The 23,147-nt window shown below is 37.7% G+C and overlaps 2 protein-coding genes across 2 annotated transcripts; one reads left to right on the top strand and one right to left on the bottom strand.

Annotated features, from left to right (window-relative positions):
* The first annotated feature begins 2,847 nt into the window (after positions 1-2,847).
* On the top strand, positions 2,848-7,438 carry LOC113078344 (probable N-acetyltransferase camello). The gene is made up of 2 exons (XM_026250669.1): positions 2,848-2,890; positions 6,660-7,438. The coding sequence occupies exons 1-2, from the start codon at positions 2,875-2,877 to the stop codon at positions 7,334-7,336; spliced, it is 693 nt and encodes a 230-aa protein (XP_026106454.1). The 5' UTR covers positions 2,848-2,874; the 3' UTR covers positions 7,337-7,438.
* Positions 7,439-16,200: 8,762 nt separating this feature from the next.
* On the bottom strand, positions 16,201-22,930 carry LOC113078343 (1,25-dihydroxyvitamin D(3) 24-hydroxylase, mitochondrial-like; the record flags this gene model as incomplete). Its single annotated transcript, XM_026250668.1, has 12 exons — positions 16,201-16,715; positions 16,835-16,946; positions 17,040-17,237; positions 18,044-18,122; positions 19,382-19,548; positions 19,800-19,945; positions 21,061-21,172; positions 21,328-21,419; positions 21,501-21,594; positions 21,679-21,772; positions 21,855-22,045; positions 22,694-22,930. Coding segments are annotated over 11 exons (1,521 nt in total), but the record flags the coding sequence as incomplete, so codon positions are not given.
* Positions 22,931-23,147: the final 217 nt, after the last annotated feature.

Here is a 23,147-nt window from a genome sequence, read left to right as displayed (position 1 = left end):
TCGGTCACCATCCTTGGCTTTATTTCACATCACTTTCACTTTGATCACATCACTTAAAAAATGTAGTGAAGTGAATCTCATCAGTAATGGTTCACTGACGCTAGGTGGCGCTAATAATAGCAGAGATGAGTGAAAGCAGGATATTCCACACTCATATTCAAACCAGTGCTGTCAAACAATTAATCGTTCATTCAAAATAAAAGTTGTTGTTGTTTACGTAATATATATATATATATATATATATATATATATATATATATATATATATATATATATATATATATATATATGTGTGTGCTGTGTGTATTTATTATGCATGTATATATTTACTTAAAGTGAAAGCGACGTGACATACCACTAAGCCACAACTTCCCCAACCTTAAAGGTCCCTTTTTACGCGCTTTTTTGAAGCTTTGATTGTGTTTACAGTGTGCAATATAACATGTGTTCATGTTTCGCGTGTAAAAAAAACAGTATTTTTCACATAATTCACCTATCTGTACACCGCTGTTTTCACTGTCATAAAAACGGGATGATGTCTTCCTTGTTCTATTAAGTCCCTCCTTCAGAAATACGTAATGAGTTCTGATTGTGCCAGCGGTTCCTATGTTGTGATTCGACAGCAGCTGAGCCCACGCTGCCCTCCTTGAAATGCGACTGGGCTAGTTTTGAGAAGCAAGTGGGCAGGATTTGTTTTGAAAACTGCTGGAGATGTAATTATAATCACTGACGAGATGCGCATGAAAATCGCATTAGATTTTTTTGCACAGCCCTAACATCTAATTAACAAAGCTAAACAGCGTTGCCCTTTGTGTAATAAGTTACAGAAACTGTTAAACGCACCAACTTAAATAATAAAATACACTTATTGGTTGTGACCCATAAACAACGCCTTCTCCAGACAAAGAGGGAACTGCTCCATCTTTCAGGAATAATCTTTGTGCGAATCCGGCATTTAACTGAGATTGAGGAAGATTGCTGTCCTCAGCAAAATGTGCTGCACATAGTTTTACATGTGGATTATAATTTTCGGGAACTAAGCTAAAGGGTAACTAAACTCCTGGTCAGAGCCTGACTCCACCCACTGACAATATTTGAAAAAATGCTGAAAAGTGGGCAGATAGAGGGGACGAACGGAGATAGAGCGGAGATAGAGGGGACGAGGGGACGAACCGAGGGCGGGGCTGAGCGAGAGTGGTGTGAACGAGACCCGCAGTGCCGAATTGATTGACAGCTGCTGTCAGAGACGCTAAAATGGAGAGTGACTGTAATGACGCAAGTAGCTTTGCAACAGAGCGATCATTTGAAGTAGAGGACTTTTCTCACCTACCTTCACCTGAAGTGGAGGGTGTCGAGGTGTCTGTTCATATCAATTCTAGCAATTGGGTCAAACTGCGGTCTTTACTCAGCACGAGCTGTGTGGAGAAGCCCATTTCCACCTCCATTGCGTTTGAGAAGCAATCCCGTGTAAAATGCAGTTTGCACACTCCAGCTCTAGGCGGGAACTCACGGTCTTCCAGGCCAAGTGCATGCAATCACTGGCGCCTTATTTTAAAGTCTGCTGGAAAACTATGCAGTCCAGCAGTGCTGTCACAACCAGCAAAACACCTACGTACCATCCTGACCACTGTGCTAAATACAGATAAATCTTGAAGATCTAAATAACTATATAATTGAAATGCTAAATAGATGCTATAATAGTCTATCATGATCGTTTTCAATACTCGCAATTCCAACTCCTGACTCACTACAGTGATTTTGACGGAACAAGATGGTTTTATACTGCCAAGGGCGTGGTAGCTCGTAGCAAGGGGCGTGGTGAGCTGGAAACTGTTTACGTCACTTGCCACCGCAACATCCAATAGGAAAAATCAACTGCAGTAGCCACCGTTCAACCTGAAGAGGGCAGCACTCAGACGTTTTTACACCATATATTGTAGAATTAAAACACTTTATAATCAAATGTCAAAAAAGTTACTCGAATCAATGAACAGCTCTAATAAAGCCCCATTCTTATAGATCATTAACTAAAAAAGTTGGTTTAGGGTTTAGTTACTCTTTAAACATTAATTGTAACCATTAATCTCCAAGTACAGCGTCCCTGTGAAGCCCAAACAAAGGTGATTGGAGTCCGAGATGAAAATAACAGCGTTTCGACGACATGGCGACAAACACAAACGCAGCTCTTTCTCTTCTCCGTCAGAGCGCAACAAGGCCACGCCCCCCTTTTTTGATGTGGACGGAGGTTAGTCAAAAAACTGTTTTAGTGACGTCATTCCTGCAGGAACTAGAGGGATGTAGTCCAAACGGGTCATTTTTTGTGGGCGAATTCTGTTAAATAAGATATCTCGCTTGGCATTGAACTTTGAGCTTTACAATTTAACAGTTATTATTTATACTCAAACAACAACATTACACACTAACTAAAGTTTACAACATGGGAACACGAAGAACGGGACCTTTAGGTTATGTTTATATATTACATTAAACATAGTATTATATTAACATATTATATGTTTATATATTAAATATATTTACATATAATTTATATGAATGTAAATACATGTAAATATTTTGATAAGATATCTACTGTATGTGTGTGTATTTACATATACGTAATACACAGAACACACACACATATATTATACAAACAAAAACTTTTATTTTGTCTTTATTGTCTTTATCTATGTTCAGGACATTTCTGTATACGGAAACTGTGAACTCAAATTGAAGTGTGTAAATTCTCCGATCTGATTCAAGAATGTCCGTGACCTTTGAACCGCTGATAACGTGATTTAATACACGCATCATGTGATCGACCAACAGTGCACTGCAGACACGAACAGACCATTGACTGGAAATAAAAGGATACTAATGACCAAATCAAACAGTAAGTAGCTAACATTTCTCTCTCTCTCTCTCTCTCTCTCTCTCTCTATCTATCTATCTATCTATCTATCTATCTATCAGACACAAACAGAACGTGTCTATCTATCTATCTATCTATCTAGACTTTCACTGACACATGCAAACATTCTAATTTATGCTTTTTAGTTTCACCAAAAAGGTTTAAATTCTTTGATAATTTACTCACATGCATGATGTTTTGATGTTGTTCTTTAGGGATTCAGAAGTGGTACAGTATAGTCAAGTCAAGTCAAGTCTGCTTTATTGTCAATTCTTCCAAATGTACAGTACATACATACAGAGAATCGAAATTGTGTTACTCTCAGACCCCCGGTGCATACAGATAACATTAACAGTAGAGCCTAAAAATCTAGATCAAATATAAAATGTAGATACAACTATACAATAAGGGAATGTAAAAAAGACATATAATAAAATTAAAAATGAAGTTAAATAAAGCAGTGCAAGGCACATGGCAGATAGAGTGCAAATCAATGAAGTGAACAACAGTGCAGATAAAAGATTTTTAGTGCAAAAAAAAGCTTATTTAGTCTGATTAAAGTGACAGATGGCTCAAGAACAATTTTTTTATTTAACTGACTGATGAGGTAGTGGAATGACGTCAGTTCCATGGTGAATGAGGTTGGTGCAGAAGAGGGGAGGGGGGCAAGTTCAGGAGGGAGTTTAGCTTCCTAACAGACTGGTGGATGAAGCTGTCCTTCAGTCTGCTGGTCCTGGACTGGAGACTCCACAGTTTTCCTCCCTGATGGCAGCAGACCGAAGAAGCTGTGAGACGGGTGAGTGGGATCACCTGCGTTGCAGAGGGCTTTGCAAGTGAGACAGGTTCCGTAAAAGTCCTGGAGAGAGGGGAGAGAGACACCAATGATCTTCTCAGCTGCTCTCAGTATACGTTGCAGAGTCTTTCGGAAGGACACGTTGGAGGCACCATACCACACAGTGATGCAGCTCAACAGGATGCTCTCGATGGTGCCTCTGTAGAAGGTTTACATGATGGGGGGCGGGGCTCTGGCTCTCCTCAGTTTGCGGAGGAAGTAGAGACGCTGTTGTGATTTCTTGGCCAGTGCTGCGGTGTTGTCTGTCCAGGAGAGGTCCTCTGTGATATGCACACCCAGGAACTTGGTGCTGCTCACTCTCTCCACAGTCGCACCATTGATGGTCAGAGGAACGTGCTGAGTGTGCACTCTCCTGAAGTCAACAACAATCTCCTTCTTCTTCTCCTCGTTCAGAGAGAGATTGTTGTCACTGGACCATGCGGCCAGGTGGCTCACCTCGTTCCTGTAGTTTGTCTCATCTTTGTTGATAATGAGACCCACCACAGTCGTATCATTCACAAACTTAATAACGAGGATAGAGTTGTGTGGCATCCAGTCGTTGGTCAGCAGAGTGAAGAGGAGGGGGCTCAGCACACATCCTTGGGGGGCCCAGTGTTCAGTGTGATGGTGCTGGATGTGTTTGCTGCCGAACCATACTGCCTGAGGTCTTCCAGTCAGAAAGACCAACAGCCAGTTGCACAGCGAAGTGTTGAGCCCCAGCTGGACCAGTTTTTAAATGAGCTGTTGAGGGATGATTGTGTTGAATGAAGTCTGTGAACAGCATTCTGACATATGAGTCCTTTTTGTCCAGATGTGTGAGTGCTGAGTGGATGGCAGTGGCGATGGCATCATCGGTCGACTGGTTGGACCGATATGCAAACTGGAAGGGGTCCAGGATAGGGGGAGGGCAGACTTGATGTGGTGCATGACTAGCCGTTTAAAGCACTTCATGAGAATGGGAGTAAGTGCAACAGGACGGTAGTCATTGAAGCAGGATGGAGATGGCTTCTTCGGAACTGGAATGATGGTGGTAGTTTTGAAACTTGTGGGAACAACAGCCTGACTCAGTGAGAAGTTGAAAATGTCTGTGAAGACCTCAGTGAGTTCTGCTGCAGAGTCTCTCAGTACACGCCCAGGGATGTTGTCAGGACCCGGAGCTTTGCATGATTTGATCCTGCTGAAGGATCTCTTCACGCTGTTTGGGGTCAGCGTCATCACCTCGTCACCGGGAATGGGGTGGAGTCTTCTGCGCAGTGATGCTGTTTTGTTGCTCAAAGCGAGCAAAGAAGGTGTTCAGCTCGTTCAGCAGAGAGATGTTGTTGTCACAGGTCCGTAGCGGGGGCTTGTAGTCCGTAATGGTCTATATCTTCTGCCACGGGTTCCTAATTTCTCTACTGTTGTTGAATTGATGGGCTATCCTCCTGGAGTGCTGTCTCTTAGCCTCTCTGATGCCGCGGGACAGGTTGGCCCTGGCTGTTCTCAGGCCCACCTCATCTCCAGCTCTGAAGGCAGTGTTCCGTGTCTTCAGTAGTCTGTAGACTTCGCCTGTCATCCACGGCTTCTGATTGGCCCGGACAGTGATAGTTTTTGTGACTGTTACATCTTCAATACACTTGTTGATGTAGGCAGTGACAGTCTCTGAGTACTCTTGGAGGTCAGTGGTGTTATTGCATGTGGCAGCCTGCTTAAACATGTCCCAGTTAGTTGTGTTGAAGCAGTCTTGAAGAACCTCTGATGATCCTTCTGGCTACACTTTAATCTGTTTGTGAACTTATTTGGCGACTTTAACGAGCAGTCTGTATGCAGGCATTAGCGTGACAGTGATGTGATCTGAGGCTCCGAGGTGGGGGAGGGGGAGGGCTTTGTAAGCTCCTCTCTGTTTGGTGTAAACAAAGTCTGAACTGTTATTACCTTGTGTTGGAAAGTTAATGTGTTGGTGTATTTTTGGAAACACACTCTTTAAGTCAGCATGGTTGTAATCCCCAGCTATGATGAGAAAAGCATCGGGGTGTGCTGTCTGCTGCTCACCGATGTGCTTGTACAGTTCATTAAGTGCGTCATTCCTGATGCTGTTAATCGGGGGAATGTAAACCGAAATTAGCAGTATAGTAGTATATTCCCTAGGCAGATAGAACGGCTGGCACTTAATAATCATAAACTCCACCAGGGGTGAGCAGTGTTTGCAGATCACAACAGTATCGCGGCACTATGCGTCATTAATGTAAAAACAAAGCCCGCCGCCGCAGGTTTTCCCTCCCACGACGAGAGCTCTGTCCGCTCAATAGCACGTCAGCTGGTCGAGCTGAATAGCACCGTCTGGAATGCTGTTGCTAAGCCATGTTTCCGTGAACACAAAAATAAAACAGTCTCTTACAGTCCTCTGAGAACATAGTAATCGAATGTAGTCAAGTTTATTGTCCAACGAGCGTACGTTAGCCAGTACGATGGTGGGGATAGATGGCTTGTGTGGGATACCTCCTCTTCTGCTTCTTCTCACACCGCTTGTGGTGCCTCCGCTGTGGGAGTGTGGGGGTCGGTGATGGTGTAGGCCTCCGTAGCAGACGAGATCCCGCAGCATTTTAACTGTAAAAATGCAGTTCTGCCAACATTGAGCAGAAACTCACGACTGTATGCACACTTACAGACAGGTAGACGCAATGACGACGTACAAAAACACTCCGACTCACAAGACAAAAAACACGAAAACACTGTTCTGTCGGGACAGAGAGAAGCTGCTGCATGTGGACACGCCGCCTCCTTTTCCATTATGTATATATAAAAGATAGATTATTGTGTTGGCCATATACATTATATACAATAATGTGTGGAGATTACAGTTTATTTTGTTTTCAATAATTTTCTATTTTAATGATTTTCGCCTATCCATTTCTATTTGTATTCCTCTTTACAATCCACCAGTGCATGCTGTGATCCGGCGGTATCAGCCCTCCGACCGGGAGACTGTGGAAACTGTTTTCCGGGAGGGAATAATGGAGCACATCAATCCTGCATTCATTTATGCCATGACCCGTCCGCTTTACATCACTGTAAGCCTTTTCTTTTACATCGGTGCATATGTGATGGGTGGACAGTCTGTCGTTCTGGCCCTGGTGTCTGGAGGAGCCTGGATAGGCCTTGTGTACTTCTGCTGCTTTGAGTTCTACAACGGCTACGTTCGGGCGAGACTGAACACGGACATGCGGGACGTCCCGGGTTACTACCTCAGTAATCCAGATAACTGCTTCTGGGTTGCTGAGGCTGAGATACACGGCCGGCCTCAGGTTTTGGGGATGGTGGCTGTGGAAGGTAAAAGTGAAAAAGGACAAAAGTATGGAGAGCTTTACCGGATGATTGTTTCATCCAGCTGTCGCCGTTCTGGTCTCGGTTTACAGCTGGCTAAAACAGCTGAAGACTTCTGTAGGGAACGCCGTTTCACAAAAATCAAACTTTCCACAACGTCTACACAGAAAGCAGCCGTGGCGTTGTACTTTAGGCTGGGTTTTAAACTGGTCCTGGTTCATACTCAGTCTGAGTCTCCCAAGTGGATGATCTGGATGACTAGAGCCACATTTTTGAACATGGAGAAGAACATTTGATCATTAGCTTCTCATCTAAAGGCTTAAATGCCAGAACATGAGTTTAATAGTTCTGACTGATGTACTGTTTTTCTTTCATAATCATAGCTTATATATTGCACTTTATAAATGTAACAAAAATTGATTAAAGATTTTTCACTTTTGACATTTGGTTGCAGTTTTTATTTATTGCATGCAATACGTATTAGGGCTGTAGCGATACACTAATCTCACGATACGTTACGATACATATCACGATATTCAGCCAACGATCTGATATAATTCAATACGATTCTATATAATTCGATACACTTACATCATTTTCTGGTAGATTTAAAGGGGACTGAGTGATTTTGGTTACATCTTGTGACTGTTTCATTTACTTGGATTGAATTATTTGAAATGAAAACTCAAAAAACATCAGACAGCTTGTAAAATAAATGCTGAACAAAGTTAATCAAACATGTGTTGAGAAAATTAGTTCCATTTATTGAAACAGTGCAAATTGTAGCTTACAAGCCTTTGAAAAGTAAATAAAGTGCAACATTGCAATTTGCAATTAACAATGGAGAGTTAAAGTGCAAGTGGCCTGTTCTGAACAGTTTCTCTAAAAGCTTTTAAGCTTGAAACTGAACATGAGGTAGCCAGTCTAGCCACCAGCTAAATAAACACAGTAGTACCATGGCTTCTCCAAAACATCAAATAATTCAAGTCTATAAGAACATTTAACTTAAAACGTACCTGCCTACACCTATGTGAGGTAGCCAGTCTAGCCAGCAGAAAAAAATAAACCATGGCAGCCAGACAATAATTAGCTGGGAGGCTTTAACGTGTGCCCTTGTCTGAGTGTACAGTCCGGGAATGCAAACCTTGGTGAGGTGTTCGCGGGTTGGAATAGGATAGCGGGGCTCCATCGCAATCACCATGCGCCTAAAGCCGGGGGTTTCCACTGAATACGTGCTCAAATCCTGACAAATAAAGTAGGCAATGGACTCTGTAATTTTCTGGTGAAGCAGATGGAAACTTGTGGGAACAACCGCCATCGATGTCCAGCGTAGTTTGTTTTGGGTCACGCGGCCACTGCTGCTTTGGGTCCTCGGTAAGAATAAACTTGTCCAGGTGGTAACGTTTTAGGTGCGCTCGTAAATTTGTCGTATTGCTGGAATATTTAACGTAAGTGCCACATAGCTTACAAACTGCGATGCTTTTATCCAAGTCATTGCTTTCTTCTTTTTTTTTAAAAACCAAAGTGCTCCCACACATCTGCTTTTAAGCAGGCAGGTGCCGGATTTATATTCGCCGCCATTCTCTGAATATCCTCGGTCTGACTTGGTAAACAGGAAGACGTCTGCATCTGTGTAAAGTTAGTACGGGGAACTTGCTCTACAGCAACACTAGCGGCTGGCTGACCAAATCGCTCTTCCTGCAATGCGAATGGGGGTAAACATGTGGGATTTATAAAGGGACGTATGTATCAATACAAAAAATCTATACTTTCTTTGAAAAAAAAAAACAATTTATATCACAGAATCGATAAAATCGCCCAGCTCTAATACGTATCTGTGCATTATTACTAAATTTGATTATTTAAAGGTCCCCTTCTACGTGATTCCATGTTTTAAACTTTAGTTAGTGTGTAATGTTGTTGTTAGAGTGTAATTAAGATCTGTAAAATTCTAAAGCTCAAAGTTCAATGCCAAGCGAGATATTTGATTTAACAGAATTCGCCTACAAAAAACGACCCGTTTGGACTACATCTCTCTAGTTCCTGCAGTAATGACGTCACTAAAGCAGTTTTTTGACTAACCTCCGCCCACATGAATTCACAAAAAGGGGGCGTGGCCTTGTTGCGCTCCAACGGAGAAGAAGGAAGAGCTGCGTTTGTGTTTGTCTCCATGTCGTTTGAAACGCTGTTATTTTCATCTCGGAGTCCAATCATCTTTGTTTGGGCTTCCCAGGGACACTGTACTTGGAGATTAATGGTTACGATTTATGTTCAACTCGGTTCCGGAAAATTGTTATCCACATGTAAAACTATTTTCAGCAAATTTTGCTGAGGACAGCTTGCTGAGGACAACTTTCTCAATCAGTTTAATGCCGGATTCGCACAAAGATTATTCTTGAAAGATGGAGCAGTTCCCTCTTTGTCTGGAGAAGGTGTTGTTTATGGACCACAACCGGTAAGTGTATTTAATTATTTAATTTGGTGCGTTTAACAGTTTCTGTAACTTTTTACTCAAAGGGCAACACTGTTTAGCTTTGTTAACTAGATGTTAGGATTGTGCAAAAAAACGAATGCTATTTTCATGCGCATCTCGTCAGTAAAAACGCTCCTGTGATTATAAATACATCGCCAGCACACGCTCCTGCCCACTTGCTTCTCAAAACTACTCCAAAACTAGCGTTTCCAGGAGGGCAGCGTGCTGTAAGCTGCTGTCGAATCACAACACAGGAACCGCTGGCACAATCAGAACTACTTACGTATTTCTGAAGGAGGGACTTTATAGAACAAGGAAGTCATCAGCCCGTTTTTATGGCAGTGAAAACAGCGGTGTACAGATTTGTGTGAAAAATATTGTGTTTTTTTTCACTCAAAACATGAACACATGTTATATTGCACACTGTAAACACAATCAAAGCTTCAAAAAAAGCGCGTAAAACAGGACCTTTAAGTTATTTCATTTTCCAGTGCATCATTTCAGTTCATTTAAATGAACAACCTAGATGAAGGTTTCTTTGAAATAAGTTTCTTATGCTCACCAAGGCTGCATTGATGTCTTCAGTGTGACATGATTATTCATAAATCTCTGTTGTTATTAATATATATTTTAATACAAACATATTAAGTAAAAAAAAAAAACATTATCAATAATAGAATGCCAATAATAACTAGGACCAAATCATAATATCAGAATGATTTCTGAAGGTTCATGTGACGCTGAAGACTGGAGTAATGATGGTGAAAACACAGCTGTGACCACATGAATAAATTACAGATATTTTAAATATTAATAATATGTCGCAATATTACAATTTCTGTTGTATTCATCAAATAAATGCAGCCTTGGTGAGACTTCCTTCAAAAAAAAAAAAAAAAAAAAAAAAAGTGTGTATTCGAAAATTGACACAGAACAGACATTAACAAAGAAAAATGCACTTATAAATGTGATTTATAGTACACTGGAAATCACATTTATTTAAAAATAAATGAATATCAGTAAATTAAGAAAGTTATCCACTGTAAAATGACAGAAATGCCTGGGGTGTATTCCAGAAAGCAGGGTTAACTTACCGTGAATTGAACCGTGAACTCTCGGTTGATTAACCCCAAACCTTGCTGACTCGAGGTATGTATTTCCAAAAACTCCCGTCCGGGAGTAAGTTCATTCAACTCAGAGTATGTTCCTGGTTAAGACTCAAGAAGACATTCTCAATAGAGCAACGAATCGACGAGTCACTATAGAAACGGACGCTAAGAAAAAGCGTGCCAAGCTGTTTCTTTCTTCTTCTTTTGTCCATTAGTTGTTTACCTGCTTAGTGCATATCGCCACCTAACTGATGGCTGTGCAATCTTTTTTTTTTTCTCCATTTAATCTTTAAAGGGGGGGTTAAATGCTCGTTTTTACTCAATATCCTGTTAATCTTGAGTACCTATAGAGTAGTACTGCATCCTTCATAACTCCAAAAAGTTTTTAGTTTTATTATATTCATAAGAGAAAGATAGTCTGTACCAATTTTTTCCCGGAAAAACACGACCGGCTGGAGGCGTGACGTGTGGGCGGAGCTAAAGAATCACAAGCGCGAATAGGCTTTTGCGTTGAGAGCTTTTGGAAGCTGTGACATTACCATGAGGAAAAAACATCCAAAACAAACCATGGCTAACAGTCAGATTCAGCCGTTTATTTATGATCCAGAATCAGATCCAGAGGCTGAAATTTAACAAGAGCAGCATCAGCAAAGGCTTCTCTATGTGGTGTGTACTGAAACTGTATATATTTGCTTAGCGGTTTTGGAAAATGACTAAGTTCCACTTTATGTTTTCTTTTTTTTTTTTTTTAAGCTGTACATGTGGAAAGTGCAGTTTGATGACAACATCGCATGTTGTTTACTTGATGTGCTTAAGCGCCGACAGCTAAGTTAACAACACAGAGATATTTTGAGCAGTTTTACTCACCGCCTGCGGTTCCAACACACGATCGTGACCCTTTTTCGTTGAGATTGCATTATCCTTAAGAAATAAACGATGTGCAAATCCGCCATCAAACTGGGCCTTGTTTGTAAAACAAGCATCTTCGAAATGCAGGGAACAAACACTTGCACAACTCCGTTGATGCTCTGTAGAAATAAACTCCATCCACTGGTCCCTTAATGTTTTTTTTTCTTTGGTAATCTGTGCAGGGTTGTCTTGCCCTGGCAACCAAAAACACACTCCTTTTGTGACATTTCACGACGCTCTCGCTCTGATGAGTGAAGTCTGTTTTGCTCTCAGTGCTCTGCTATACGGGAGCGCGCGCTCTTCCGGCAGACGCGCCCTTAGCACCCATATAAGGAAATTCCGCTCCATCTAACGTCACACAGAGCCATACTCGAAAAAAACTTTCCGAAACATGTGACAAACCAGAAACTTACAACTTAATTTTTGAAACTTTGTCCATGTTTAGAATGGGAATCCAACTCTTAAACAGTGTAAAAAACTCAGTATGCATGAAATAGCATTTCACCCCCCCCCCAATCCTTGAGAATGTGAATTATATTGTTGTTTTATGCCAATTATATATTAAGTCATATCAGAAATGTATTTGTATTTAGAATTTAGACATAAAATAAATAATCATATTAGAATAATATATTACCTTATGTATAACTTATATTAACGCTTCCTCATTAACATATCAAATATATATAAATATATACATAATAGGATATATTACATATTTTAAAGTTATATCATGTTAAAGTGTGCTTTAGTAAAAGTAACAAGGCTTCTACAATAGACGCTCTACTGTTGTACTGCTTCTAGACAGACACTAGAGGGCGGCATCCACCTTAAAAATATCCATTGCTGCGCTATTAGCTTACAAGACCTCATATGGATCAGAGGGATATTTTCTATCCAAATTGCATGTTAGATCATTTGGTACCTGTGAATAATGCATTGTAATGCATTTAGTGGTTTTCCTATACTTGAATATGTTTTTGCACATCATTTCATGAAAACTTTGTTACAGCAGTTTTAATACAATATAAGAGATGTTCCTTTTACACTTCCTCAAAACATTACGTTTTGTTACATCATAAGTCATCGTATCACATCAGAAAAATCTTTTTTAAAGCTACATATTGATATTTTACAGTCTCACAATGATTTTACAAAAAAATCACACCTGTCAGAAAGCATTTGAAAGTATTAGGTTTCTCCAAGAGCAGTGATGATTTCAAGGCTACAGGATCATTTTTGACACTGAAAGTAGAAAGATTGATCTTAATTCACCATATAGTAGAATAAACCAAATACACAATGGTTTTGAACACTTCTCCTACTACTAGATGAAGTAATGGCCTGCTCGTACAGAGATCCGCCTCTGAGTAAAGACCACATTGATTGCAGTTGTATACAGTAAAACAACACGGATGATAAGGAGACCGCTGATAATACATATAAAACATGGATATAGGTTGGTATGTTTAAGGTTTCTACAGGTTAAACTAATTTCATTCAGCTTGTGTGTGTGTGTGTGTGTGTAAAGGTTATAGTAATTTATGATACCATTCAAAGTTTGGAGTCAGTATGTTTTTGAATGAAGTCTCTTCTGTATTCTGCATTTATTTGATTAAAAATACAGTAAAAAAGGCAGGAAAATACAATCTCAAATTTCCAATTCTACTGTCATCTACAGTTAAATGAAAACTAAATTTAAAATAATGTTATAAAGTTAATTATTATTATTAATTATTATGAATTAATTATTAATAAAAATTTATATATCTCCATGATAGGTAAAAATTGATAGCCTGAATGCACAAAGTCGCTTGGATAAAAGCATCTGTTAAATGCATTAATTTAATTTAATTTAATTTAATTTAATTTAATTTAATTTAATTTAATTTAAATATTACATACATGAATGTATGTTAAATTAATATATAAACAAAATTCTGAATGTATGTTAAAATTATATATTATCAGTATTATTATTATTATTATAATTTTATTATTATTATTTAATTGTACAAAAAACTCAAGAGTTGTTGATTAATGCAGCGTATTTGAATTCTGTATTTTTCATCATATACTGTAGGTGAACTGGAATTTATGCCAATCTCAGGATTTTAATAATCTCAGTGTTGAACGTGTAGTTTTAGTTTGCCATTGATCAAACAGGAATCCAATCTTGCGTAAGCAGCTCTACTATGGGATAAACACATCCTACAATAACTCACAGAAAAACTAATAAGGCAAGAACATGACAACTTAATTACAGTAATGCCATTCCATCACACTTACAGTATAGATCAAGTCAGAAAAAGAAATAAACGTTAGGTTTGGATGATTCAGTCACTGCTTGACTTTAGTTGCGGTTTTCTTATACTACTATAAACACTGGCGGCAATCAGGCATTTGGCTTTATTGCATAGCTTTATTGGTGTAGTGAGTTTGTTTTTGCTCTAAACCTACATGACACGAGGTGAACGACACTGGCATCAGGCCAAAGCAAAGGGACGTTGAGAAACTGGGGTTAAAGTTACAGTATTTGCTGTTATATCACTTGGCAGTGTTTTTGTGTGCCTTTCTGTCAAAACATCAGGTTCATAGCTTGTGAAATACCAGAACATGATGACATTACTGAATCTGTGTCAATCCAGTGTCAGCTGACAGGCTCAGAGTGGCCAATTAACCCAAACACCCCATAAACCCCTGAGAACGGGTCAACACCTCACACAGAGCGCAAACATTATACTTACTGGGAAACAACAACAACAAAAACATATTGATTTAAATGTTGAAATGGTGTTTTAATAACCTTATTTACATATATAATATATATTTTACCTTACAGAATAAGATGATAGATACAGAAGAAAAAAAAAGTAAAAGAAACATTTCTTATTATCGGTGTTGAAAATTTTTGTTGGAACTGTGTCACATTACAATTCAAACCTTTGGGGTAAGATTGTTAAAAAATAAAAATAAAAACAAACTAATTTTAAAGAAACACTGATTTTTGTTCAATCAAAAAAAAAAAAATGATTAAATGATAAATGATTAAATTTAAAAAAAAAATAATAATAATAATAACCGTTTCTTGAGCTGCAAATAATCATATTAAAATGATTTCTAAAGATCTTGTGACACTGAAGTGTGGATTAATGATAATGAAAATTCTTGTAATTTTATTGAAAATTTTCTTGTAATTCAAAGGCCCTTCACCAATTATTCCACTTATTCTATAGCGACCACATCTCAAATATTGATCAGATGCTTTATTTAAAGACACTCATCGTTTTTTGTCCTTTAATCACTATTTTGTGTTGGATTAAGTTTGGTAACAATTCTTAAAATTAACTAGTTACTTATTAGCATGCATATTACTATTATATTATTAGTAGTTATAAAGGTTATTAGCACATATTAATGCCTTATTGTGCGTGGTTGAAACATATTTTAGATGATGAAATCCTACCCCTAACAACTACTTACTGACTAATAATAAGCAGCAAATTAGAAGTTTGTTGAGATAGTGAATATATGTTCCCTATTCTAAAGTGTTTCCTTAAAGCTGCAGTAGGGAACCTTTGACGCTCTAGCGGTTAATAAACAGAACTGCTTGCGTCTTGCGGAAGAACATCGTAGCCGGAACTACTTCTCTCTGTTTATGTCTATGAAGAGTCACAGCGGTACCCCCGAAGCAATCTAAAATAGTCCGAATATAAACACTTATTATAGATGTACCCCAGTGATTCAGGACAGGCTAAAAACACGGTTTGGAAAATGGATTCATGGTGTACTCGCTTATTATATACATTTTGTATACTTTGGACACAAAAAAAAGTTACGGACCTCAGCTCTGATTGGTTGTTTTCTTACCGGGAGCGATGTATTTCTGCAAATGGCAATAGGACACTGGGAGGAGCCAGAGAAGCTTGATTTTTTTTACAGATCATCTGTCTCATATTCTACTGTCAGGACATAATGACAGGTTTAACAAATATGTAAAAAATACATTTTTACAAAAGTTACCAACTGCAGCTTTAACTTCTTATGCATCTCATAAAAAAAAAATAAAAAAATAAAAAAAGACAACGATGGAGTGTCTTTAAAAACCTTCTTTTGCATGGAACAACTTCCTTCCGCCACGGATTCAAATCTCAGTTTGACGGTTTAACAGCTGAGCTCAAGATCTCTTAATAATTAGAAAACCTTACTTTAGAACATTAGTAACAAATGGATGTTGAGTTTCTTCATTGTAAGCTTATTGTATCACTGTATTAAAAGTTCACTGTACTATGTAGAGTCGAGTATTATGACGGAAAGATGGACTGAGCGAGTGTGATTACTTGCATCTGATAGAGCATTCCTTCTTCAGCTCATATATATATATATATATATATATATATATATATATATATATATATATATATATATATATCATATATATATATATATATATATATATATCATATATAAAACATGAGTTTGAGTGTCTGCTGAAGAAAGCGATATCTTTGTCGTAGTATCTTAATTTCTGATGATAGTGCTGCTATACATATACATACACACACACACACACACACACACACATATATATATATATATATATATATATAAATTAAAACCATGGTAAACCACTATAGAATGGAATGATTACAACATCTAGACCACAGTATTGCATTTAAAAGTTTTATTAAGAAAAAAAGTGGTGAACAATATCCAGTGAATTTCTAGACTCTCGTGATTTTCTTTTCAACAATCACTCATTGTTTTTTCATCACTCATACAGACATACATTAAAAATATTACACATATTTATTAATGAGTACATAAATAGAATGTTACATTTATGTATGTACAACTTTTTGTATTAAAAAAAAAAGATTTTACATAATACTGTACATGGAATGATTTCAGTGCTAAATAATATTGCATAGAACAATTTTAACATTTTAGTAAAATATATATTTACTATAGTAATATATAGGTAGCAGCTATTATGAGAACAACTTAAATATTTCATTTAAGCTCATTTTAATAGTAATAAATAGAAGAATTATTTACTAGTATCATAAAACTAAATATAATAGTTTGAGGTATAAGTGTAGGCTTGATTTATTCGATAGTTTAGCAGCAGGATAAAGGCCTCGCAATGTGTCCGATCCATTAATATGGAGTTCAGGTTATTATCTGCAAAGAATAAAAAAGAGGGTTTCAAATCACAAAGGAGAAGAGCTTTAGAAAGCACACAGGAGCATCAAATCTTTGCTAATATCCTTATGGCCTTGAATGAGAAGTAATTTTCATACCTCATCGTCGGACAAAAGCCACAGGAAGCTCTCGACTGGGAACCAGAGTTCCTGAATGATGCGCGTCCACCGGCTCATGATCTGTGGCCACAATCTCATAGTCACGTAGTATCTGAAGATGATGAAGAGTATGAAAAATGACATCAATCTACTCATATTAAGACCTAGAAGTATTGCGTAAGCTTCTATTGTCTAGCAAACGTACCCAGCAGAGGCTGAGTTGGATCTGAAGCTCAGCAAGTCGCCGGCCGATGCACATCCTCTTTCCGACCCCAAACGGCACGTGTGCGAAAGGATTGATGGAGCTTTTCTCCTGAATCCAGCGCTCTGGTCTGAACTGCTTCCCGTTGTCAAAATACTCCTCGTTCAAACCAATAGCCTGAGTGTTGATCATCAGGACGGTCTGGGAACATCATGAGAAATAGGGATGAATAAGTGATGAACGAAACACAACCTAGTTACAGTCTTGTGGCTCTTTTGCAAAATCTAGTGAGACTTTTTAGATAAAACACACAAATATATTATACTTGGTATTCTAATGAGAGTTTAATATTAGGTATAACTGTATATTATACTTTATATTTATTTCAATGTATTATATTAATTTATATATATATTTTCCATTATATACAGCAAATTAATATATGAATAATTATATTCTAAAATACATTTATAATGAAAATGTGTATTAATAATAATTAATATTATTATTATTAATTACTGTTATATAATATATGTTAATTCTAATTCTAATTATATTAATTATTATTTTTATTACTATATATATATATATATATATATATATATATATATATATATATATATATATATATATATATATATATATATATATTTCTTCTTTTTTTCTTTTTTTGTTTTTAAATCTAAATATAATTTAGAAACTCCAAAACCAGTGTCTAATTAAATACTGACTATTTAAATATTTTATATTTTATGCTAAATATTTTTTAGAGTATCACATTGCTAAAATTGAAATACGTTAAATTCTATTGGAATCTATTGTGCTATCATGAGAGGAGCATTTTTTGCTGCCAATTTATAGTTTTGGAAATCGCTCTTATTTCAGTTAGGATGCTGTCTGAGAAGGGAGCTGCCAGTTGGACAGCAGACTTCGAGGTTGCTCACTAGGTTTTGAATCAGAGTTCATATGGGGGCAGTAGAGAGCAGGTCTAATGATGAGATACTCACTCCTTTGGACAGAGTATAATCGCCCAGAACGGTGTCTTTGTCTAAGGTACGGCTGGTGAACGGCACAGACGGTGAAACTCTGCGGGGAAAAAAGACAACAATGAACCTCACACTTTTAAGAATTCTTATAAATGTCCTATTTTTTGCATGCATGAGCGCGTAAGCTGAAAGGTATGAGGCACGTTATGCTGCTAATGCAAGTCAAGGCTAGATAATCCCACAAATACACCATCAACATTCCCAGCACATGCTTCAGCATTATCCTGCTTTAATGTCCGTGTCTTCCTGTAACGCATGACTGTCGCCTGAAACATGAAAGCATATGAGGCGTAAGCAAGCTTCCATGCGCTTTCGGATTCCAGTCTGGACTATTATATCAGCTGACTGGATCTGGGAACGACCAGCCTAATTCAGTGCTATTCTATTAGAAATGATTCACCTCATATGAACTTTTTACAGCTGATACAGAGACACTCTAAAGGGGTTTTATTTTGCAACAGTGTAATAAATGAAAATGTTTTAGTTCCTCTAAAATTTTTCTTTACATCAAACAGTTCTTAAAAAATTGTAAGAATCGAAAGAACCTTCGAAGGTTCCAAAAGGTACATGAAAGATACATTAAAGTTTCTTTCATGGAATAATTGGTTCCAATATATATATATATATTTGTGTGTGTGTGTGTGTGTGTGTGTGTGTGTGTGTGTGTGTGAGAGACTTAAAAGAACCATTTTCCCTAATTTCCTGACTTTCCTCGCTAATTTCCATCTCTTAAAAATAATAATATTGGCATTGATGATTCAATGAAGAACCTCCAACATCCATGACACACTAAAGGTTGTTTATGGTAGAAAATGGTTCTTTAGATTATTTATTTATTTATTTATTTCAATTGTCCAGTGAAAGGATATTTGGGGAACCCAAAATGGTTCTTCTATGACAAATCCGTGAAAACATTCTTTTGGAATCTTCATTTTTCAGAGTCTTGAAGAAGATTTGAATTATCCTGAGAACTGTTTATAAAGAATATTTCTTGGAATGGAACGATTCTTCACTTTTAAAAATAAAGGTTCTTTATTTGGCATTGATGGTTCCATGAAAAACCTTCAACATCCATGGAACCTTTCCATTCCACAAAAGAAATAATGGTTCTTTTAATAACTGCTCAATGCATAACATGCTTTGCAACCTTTACTTTTTTTAAATTCCATTTGTGTTAAAGATCCTTCATGGAATCGTCAATGCCCAAATAACTTTTCAATAAACAGATCCTTAAAGATCCATGTTTTTCCTAGTTCCAGTTAATTTCAGTTGTTCTACTATCTAGTATATTTTGCCCACCTCATGGACTCCTTCAGGCAGGCTTTGAGGTAAGGCATGTTCTTGATGTGCTCAGCACACGGTGTTTCTCCTGCAGGCACCACATCCTGGATCTCCTTCAGAAGTTTAGCTTGGGCGCAGGGGTTACGTGAGAGGTTGAAAATAACCCACAACATTGTGTTAGCGGTCTGCAAGAGGAAAACAAGAAGTTTGCATGGTCAGTCGGGCCACAGTGTACATGCGCGCTACTTCTGCCCTGCCTCATTCTTCTGACTTATGTGCTTGATTGAGCTAAGCTGTGTGTTGTTCAATCTAAGCCTGGATAAGAGCAGAACAAAGACGAGTTAAATCAACTGTTTTTTTAGCTCACTCGCGTGTGACTCAAAAACAAGCTTGCTGAAATACAAGTGGGTTTGTGTGGGGTCATGAAAGTGCGTACCGTCTCCACTCCTCCGACCTGGAGTTCGGTTGTGGCGGCGTACAGCTCCTTCTTGGTCAGGTGGCTCTGGTGGTAGATGTCGCCGAGAAAGCTCCCTGTGCTGCCGTTTGAGTGCTTCTTCAGATTCTTGTCAATGTAAAGTTTTGCTGTTAAAATGATGGATTACTTGATTAGTTTTTGGATCGTTTTGAAAGTTTTAAAACATGACATCTTGAGTGGTATTTTATGAAAATAGAAGTAAATAAATGTTTTTGTTTTTGTTTTTTAACAATAAATGCACAATTTTATTTAAATACATTCTATTTATATAAACACACTACCATTGGGGTTGATCTGATATGTTTTTGAAATTAAATCTCATTTGCTCACCAATGCAATTCATTAAAAAGATGGTAAAAAGGTGTATGATTGTGAAATATTACTGCAAATTAAAGTAAATGTTTTTTTTTTATTGTAATATATTTACAAACATAATATAGTTCTGTGATCAAAGCTGAGTTTTCAGCATCATATCATTAGTGCAGTCTTCAGTGTCGTCCTTCAGAAATCATTCTAATGTTTTGATTTACTGCTCAAGAAACATTTCTGATTATTAGTAATGTTTGAAATCTAAAAAAAAAAGAAAATTCCACACACACACACACACACACACACACACACACATATATATATATATATATATATAGAGAGAGAGAGAGAGATTTTTGTTTTGTTTTTTCAGCATTCCGTGTGTATACCTTGAATGCATATTGGATGAAAGCATCTGCCAAGTACACGAGTGTAACTATTCTATTCAATAACTTAAAAACTGTTAAGGTGTTACCACTTTTGTGCTAATGGCCTACGTGGGGAATGCCGTTCTTGTAGTCAGGTACAGCACGTGCTGCTGTTGTTTAGCTGCAGGGAAAGTGAAGTGTTTGTGAATGTGTGACAGGTGCTGTGAGTGAGCTGCTGTTAATGGAGCCAAAGGAGCATAACATACTGGGAGTAATTCAGTCTCACATCAACATTCCTCCCTCCCTCCCTCCCTCCCTCCGCTCCTGCTACTACAAATATTTGGCTGGATTCTCATGCACTGTAATGCAGGTCACTGCATTTACTACTATGGTTTACTCTCTCTCTCTCTCTCTCTCTCTCTTTCCTGCTGTGAGCCCAATCTGCTACCGTTGGTGCAGAAAGCCATAAATTCATGTGTCATCACCTGACTGGAAATGAATGCTTTATGGGTCACATTTCAACTGATTAAGGAGCTCTTTAGTACCTGTGTTAAAAATACGGTCCCAGGCCGCTGTGTGATCTTGCCATGTTTTCGTATTGAAGGTCTTGTGGAGCTCCACGGGCGTCACCATCATCAGCCCAAAGGTGCTCATCATCTGAAAGTGAGAAAACACCATGTAGATCTGTTTTTGAACTATGAAACACTTTGCATCTTTGCATTGCATCAGAAGAGATTTAGATAAAGCTTATGCACTTAGTGTGTTACTCACTGTTTGCACTATCAATCGGTTCAAAAAGATAGTCGATTTACCGTTTTTACTGACGTGATGAAATCCATGGCCTCCTGGCTGACATTGTCTTGCAAGAGTCCAAAGCGTTTGTCATAAAGCACATAACAAATAGCTAAAAGACCAAAAGAGAAAGAAATGTAATGCAGTTCATTATACCAAGTCAGTATGTTGCAACTGTGACAAGAAAACTCACTTTCAAAGGACCACTTGTTCAGTTCAAAATACAAATCGTCGATCTTCCCGTTGACTTGGGCTTTTCCGATCCTCTTTATCAGATCGGCTGAAACCTTTTCATGAAGACAACAAGTGGTCATTCATATAATCTATGCATATATGTGAATTATACTTGATGTTTCTCAAGCAGAACTCACTTCATTGATTTTCCCGTCCAGTTTCATGACTTCGGTTGGTTTCATGAGTTTCTGCTGGAAAGCGCTGCGCACACGCTGCCAGTCTTTTCCTTCCCTGCAAATGCATTAGTTTACATTATAGAATATAATGAAATAACCAATAAATCTCACATGCATAACTGAACTATAATATTTACAGTATAAGCAGCCCATATGCTTCATCTCGCATGTCTCTGTAGGCTTTCCATGGTTTGATCTCCAGTCTCTGAGGATAGCTGCCCTCCTTCCTGTAAAGAGCCTCCAATAAACACGGAGCCCCAATGTGAACCGATTCAAAAGAGCCCAGCTTCATCTGGAAGATCTTCCCAAACTTCTTATGGTAATTAATCTGAGATTGAAAACAGAGTAGCAGAGAAAAAACCCTTAAAACTGAAAAAATGTACAGGAATGAATGAATGAATAAAAAAAAAATGACACTAAAATAACTAATTTGAAGGTAAGCTAAATTAACTCTGTCTATATATATAATTTAAATATATACATGCATTTGTTTATTAAAAAAACTAAAGCTGTAAATTTCACTATAAGTTATATAATGGTGTGCATATATAATGAAAAGCCTACATGACTGAAATCCATGACTAAAAAGCCTAAAAATCATGCATTTATATTTTATTTTAATAACCATAAAACATTAATGTTTAAATAATCTTCTGTTAACTTAGTTAATTTATAAATTAACTAAGTTAATGTATAGTGCATATATAAGAAAAATATAAATGAAAATCCAACATGAATTCAAATAAAAGAATAAATTTTATAATAAATTAAATAAAGGCATACTGTTATATACTATACCGTATTTCAAACAAAATTTAACTATGAAATAAACTTTAAAGTAATTATAAATGTAGTTTTTTTTTTCAATTGTAAATAGAAAAAAATATAATATAATAAAAAAAAGTTACAAAAAAAAATTAGTATGTTGATTTTTTTTTTTTTTTTGCATAATGTATAATAATAAAGAGGTTCATACCAACGCCTCATGTTGTCTTTTAAGACCTCCTTTCCGGAGCAGCTCGATGAGGCTTCCGAACAGCGGCCAGTTGGTTGGTCCAGGGATGGAGTCGAGACTGTGCGCGCAGGGCTGCGCGCTCCCTGCAGCATCCTTCGAGTCCAACACACACACGGAGGATGTGGGCTTGCAGTGCTGAAGCCCGATAGACTTCTTCTTCAGCAGCTCCAGAATCTGAGGACCTTTCTGGATATGTGCCTCTCATCTTGACGAGTGCGTAAAACGACGTGCGTAAAAGTGTTCGTGAAGTTTCTCTTAAATGCCACTATATATACTAGCGGCTGTGTTTATCTCGCTCGGACGCGGCGACAATCAGGAATCGTGTGTGGAAGTCGAGCCCACCATTCATTTATGGATCCGCTTTGGTGAGGACCGCCCATGACCCCCATTAGACCGAGGAATGCCCTCAAACGCG

This window comes from Carassius auratus, unplaced genomic scaffold (genome assembly GCF_003368295.1).
Source record: "Carassius auratus strain Wakin unplaced genomic scaffold, ASM336829v1 scaf_tig00025400, whole genome shotgun sequence".
Lineage (NCBI taxonomy): Eukaryota > Metazoa > Chordata > Actinopteri > Cypriniformes > Cyprinidae > Carassius > Carassius auratus.
The sequence above is the reverse complement of the archived record's forward strand: the minus strand, read 5'-3'. Positions and strand labels throughout refer to the sequence as shown.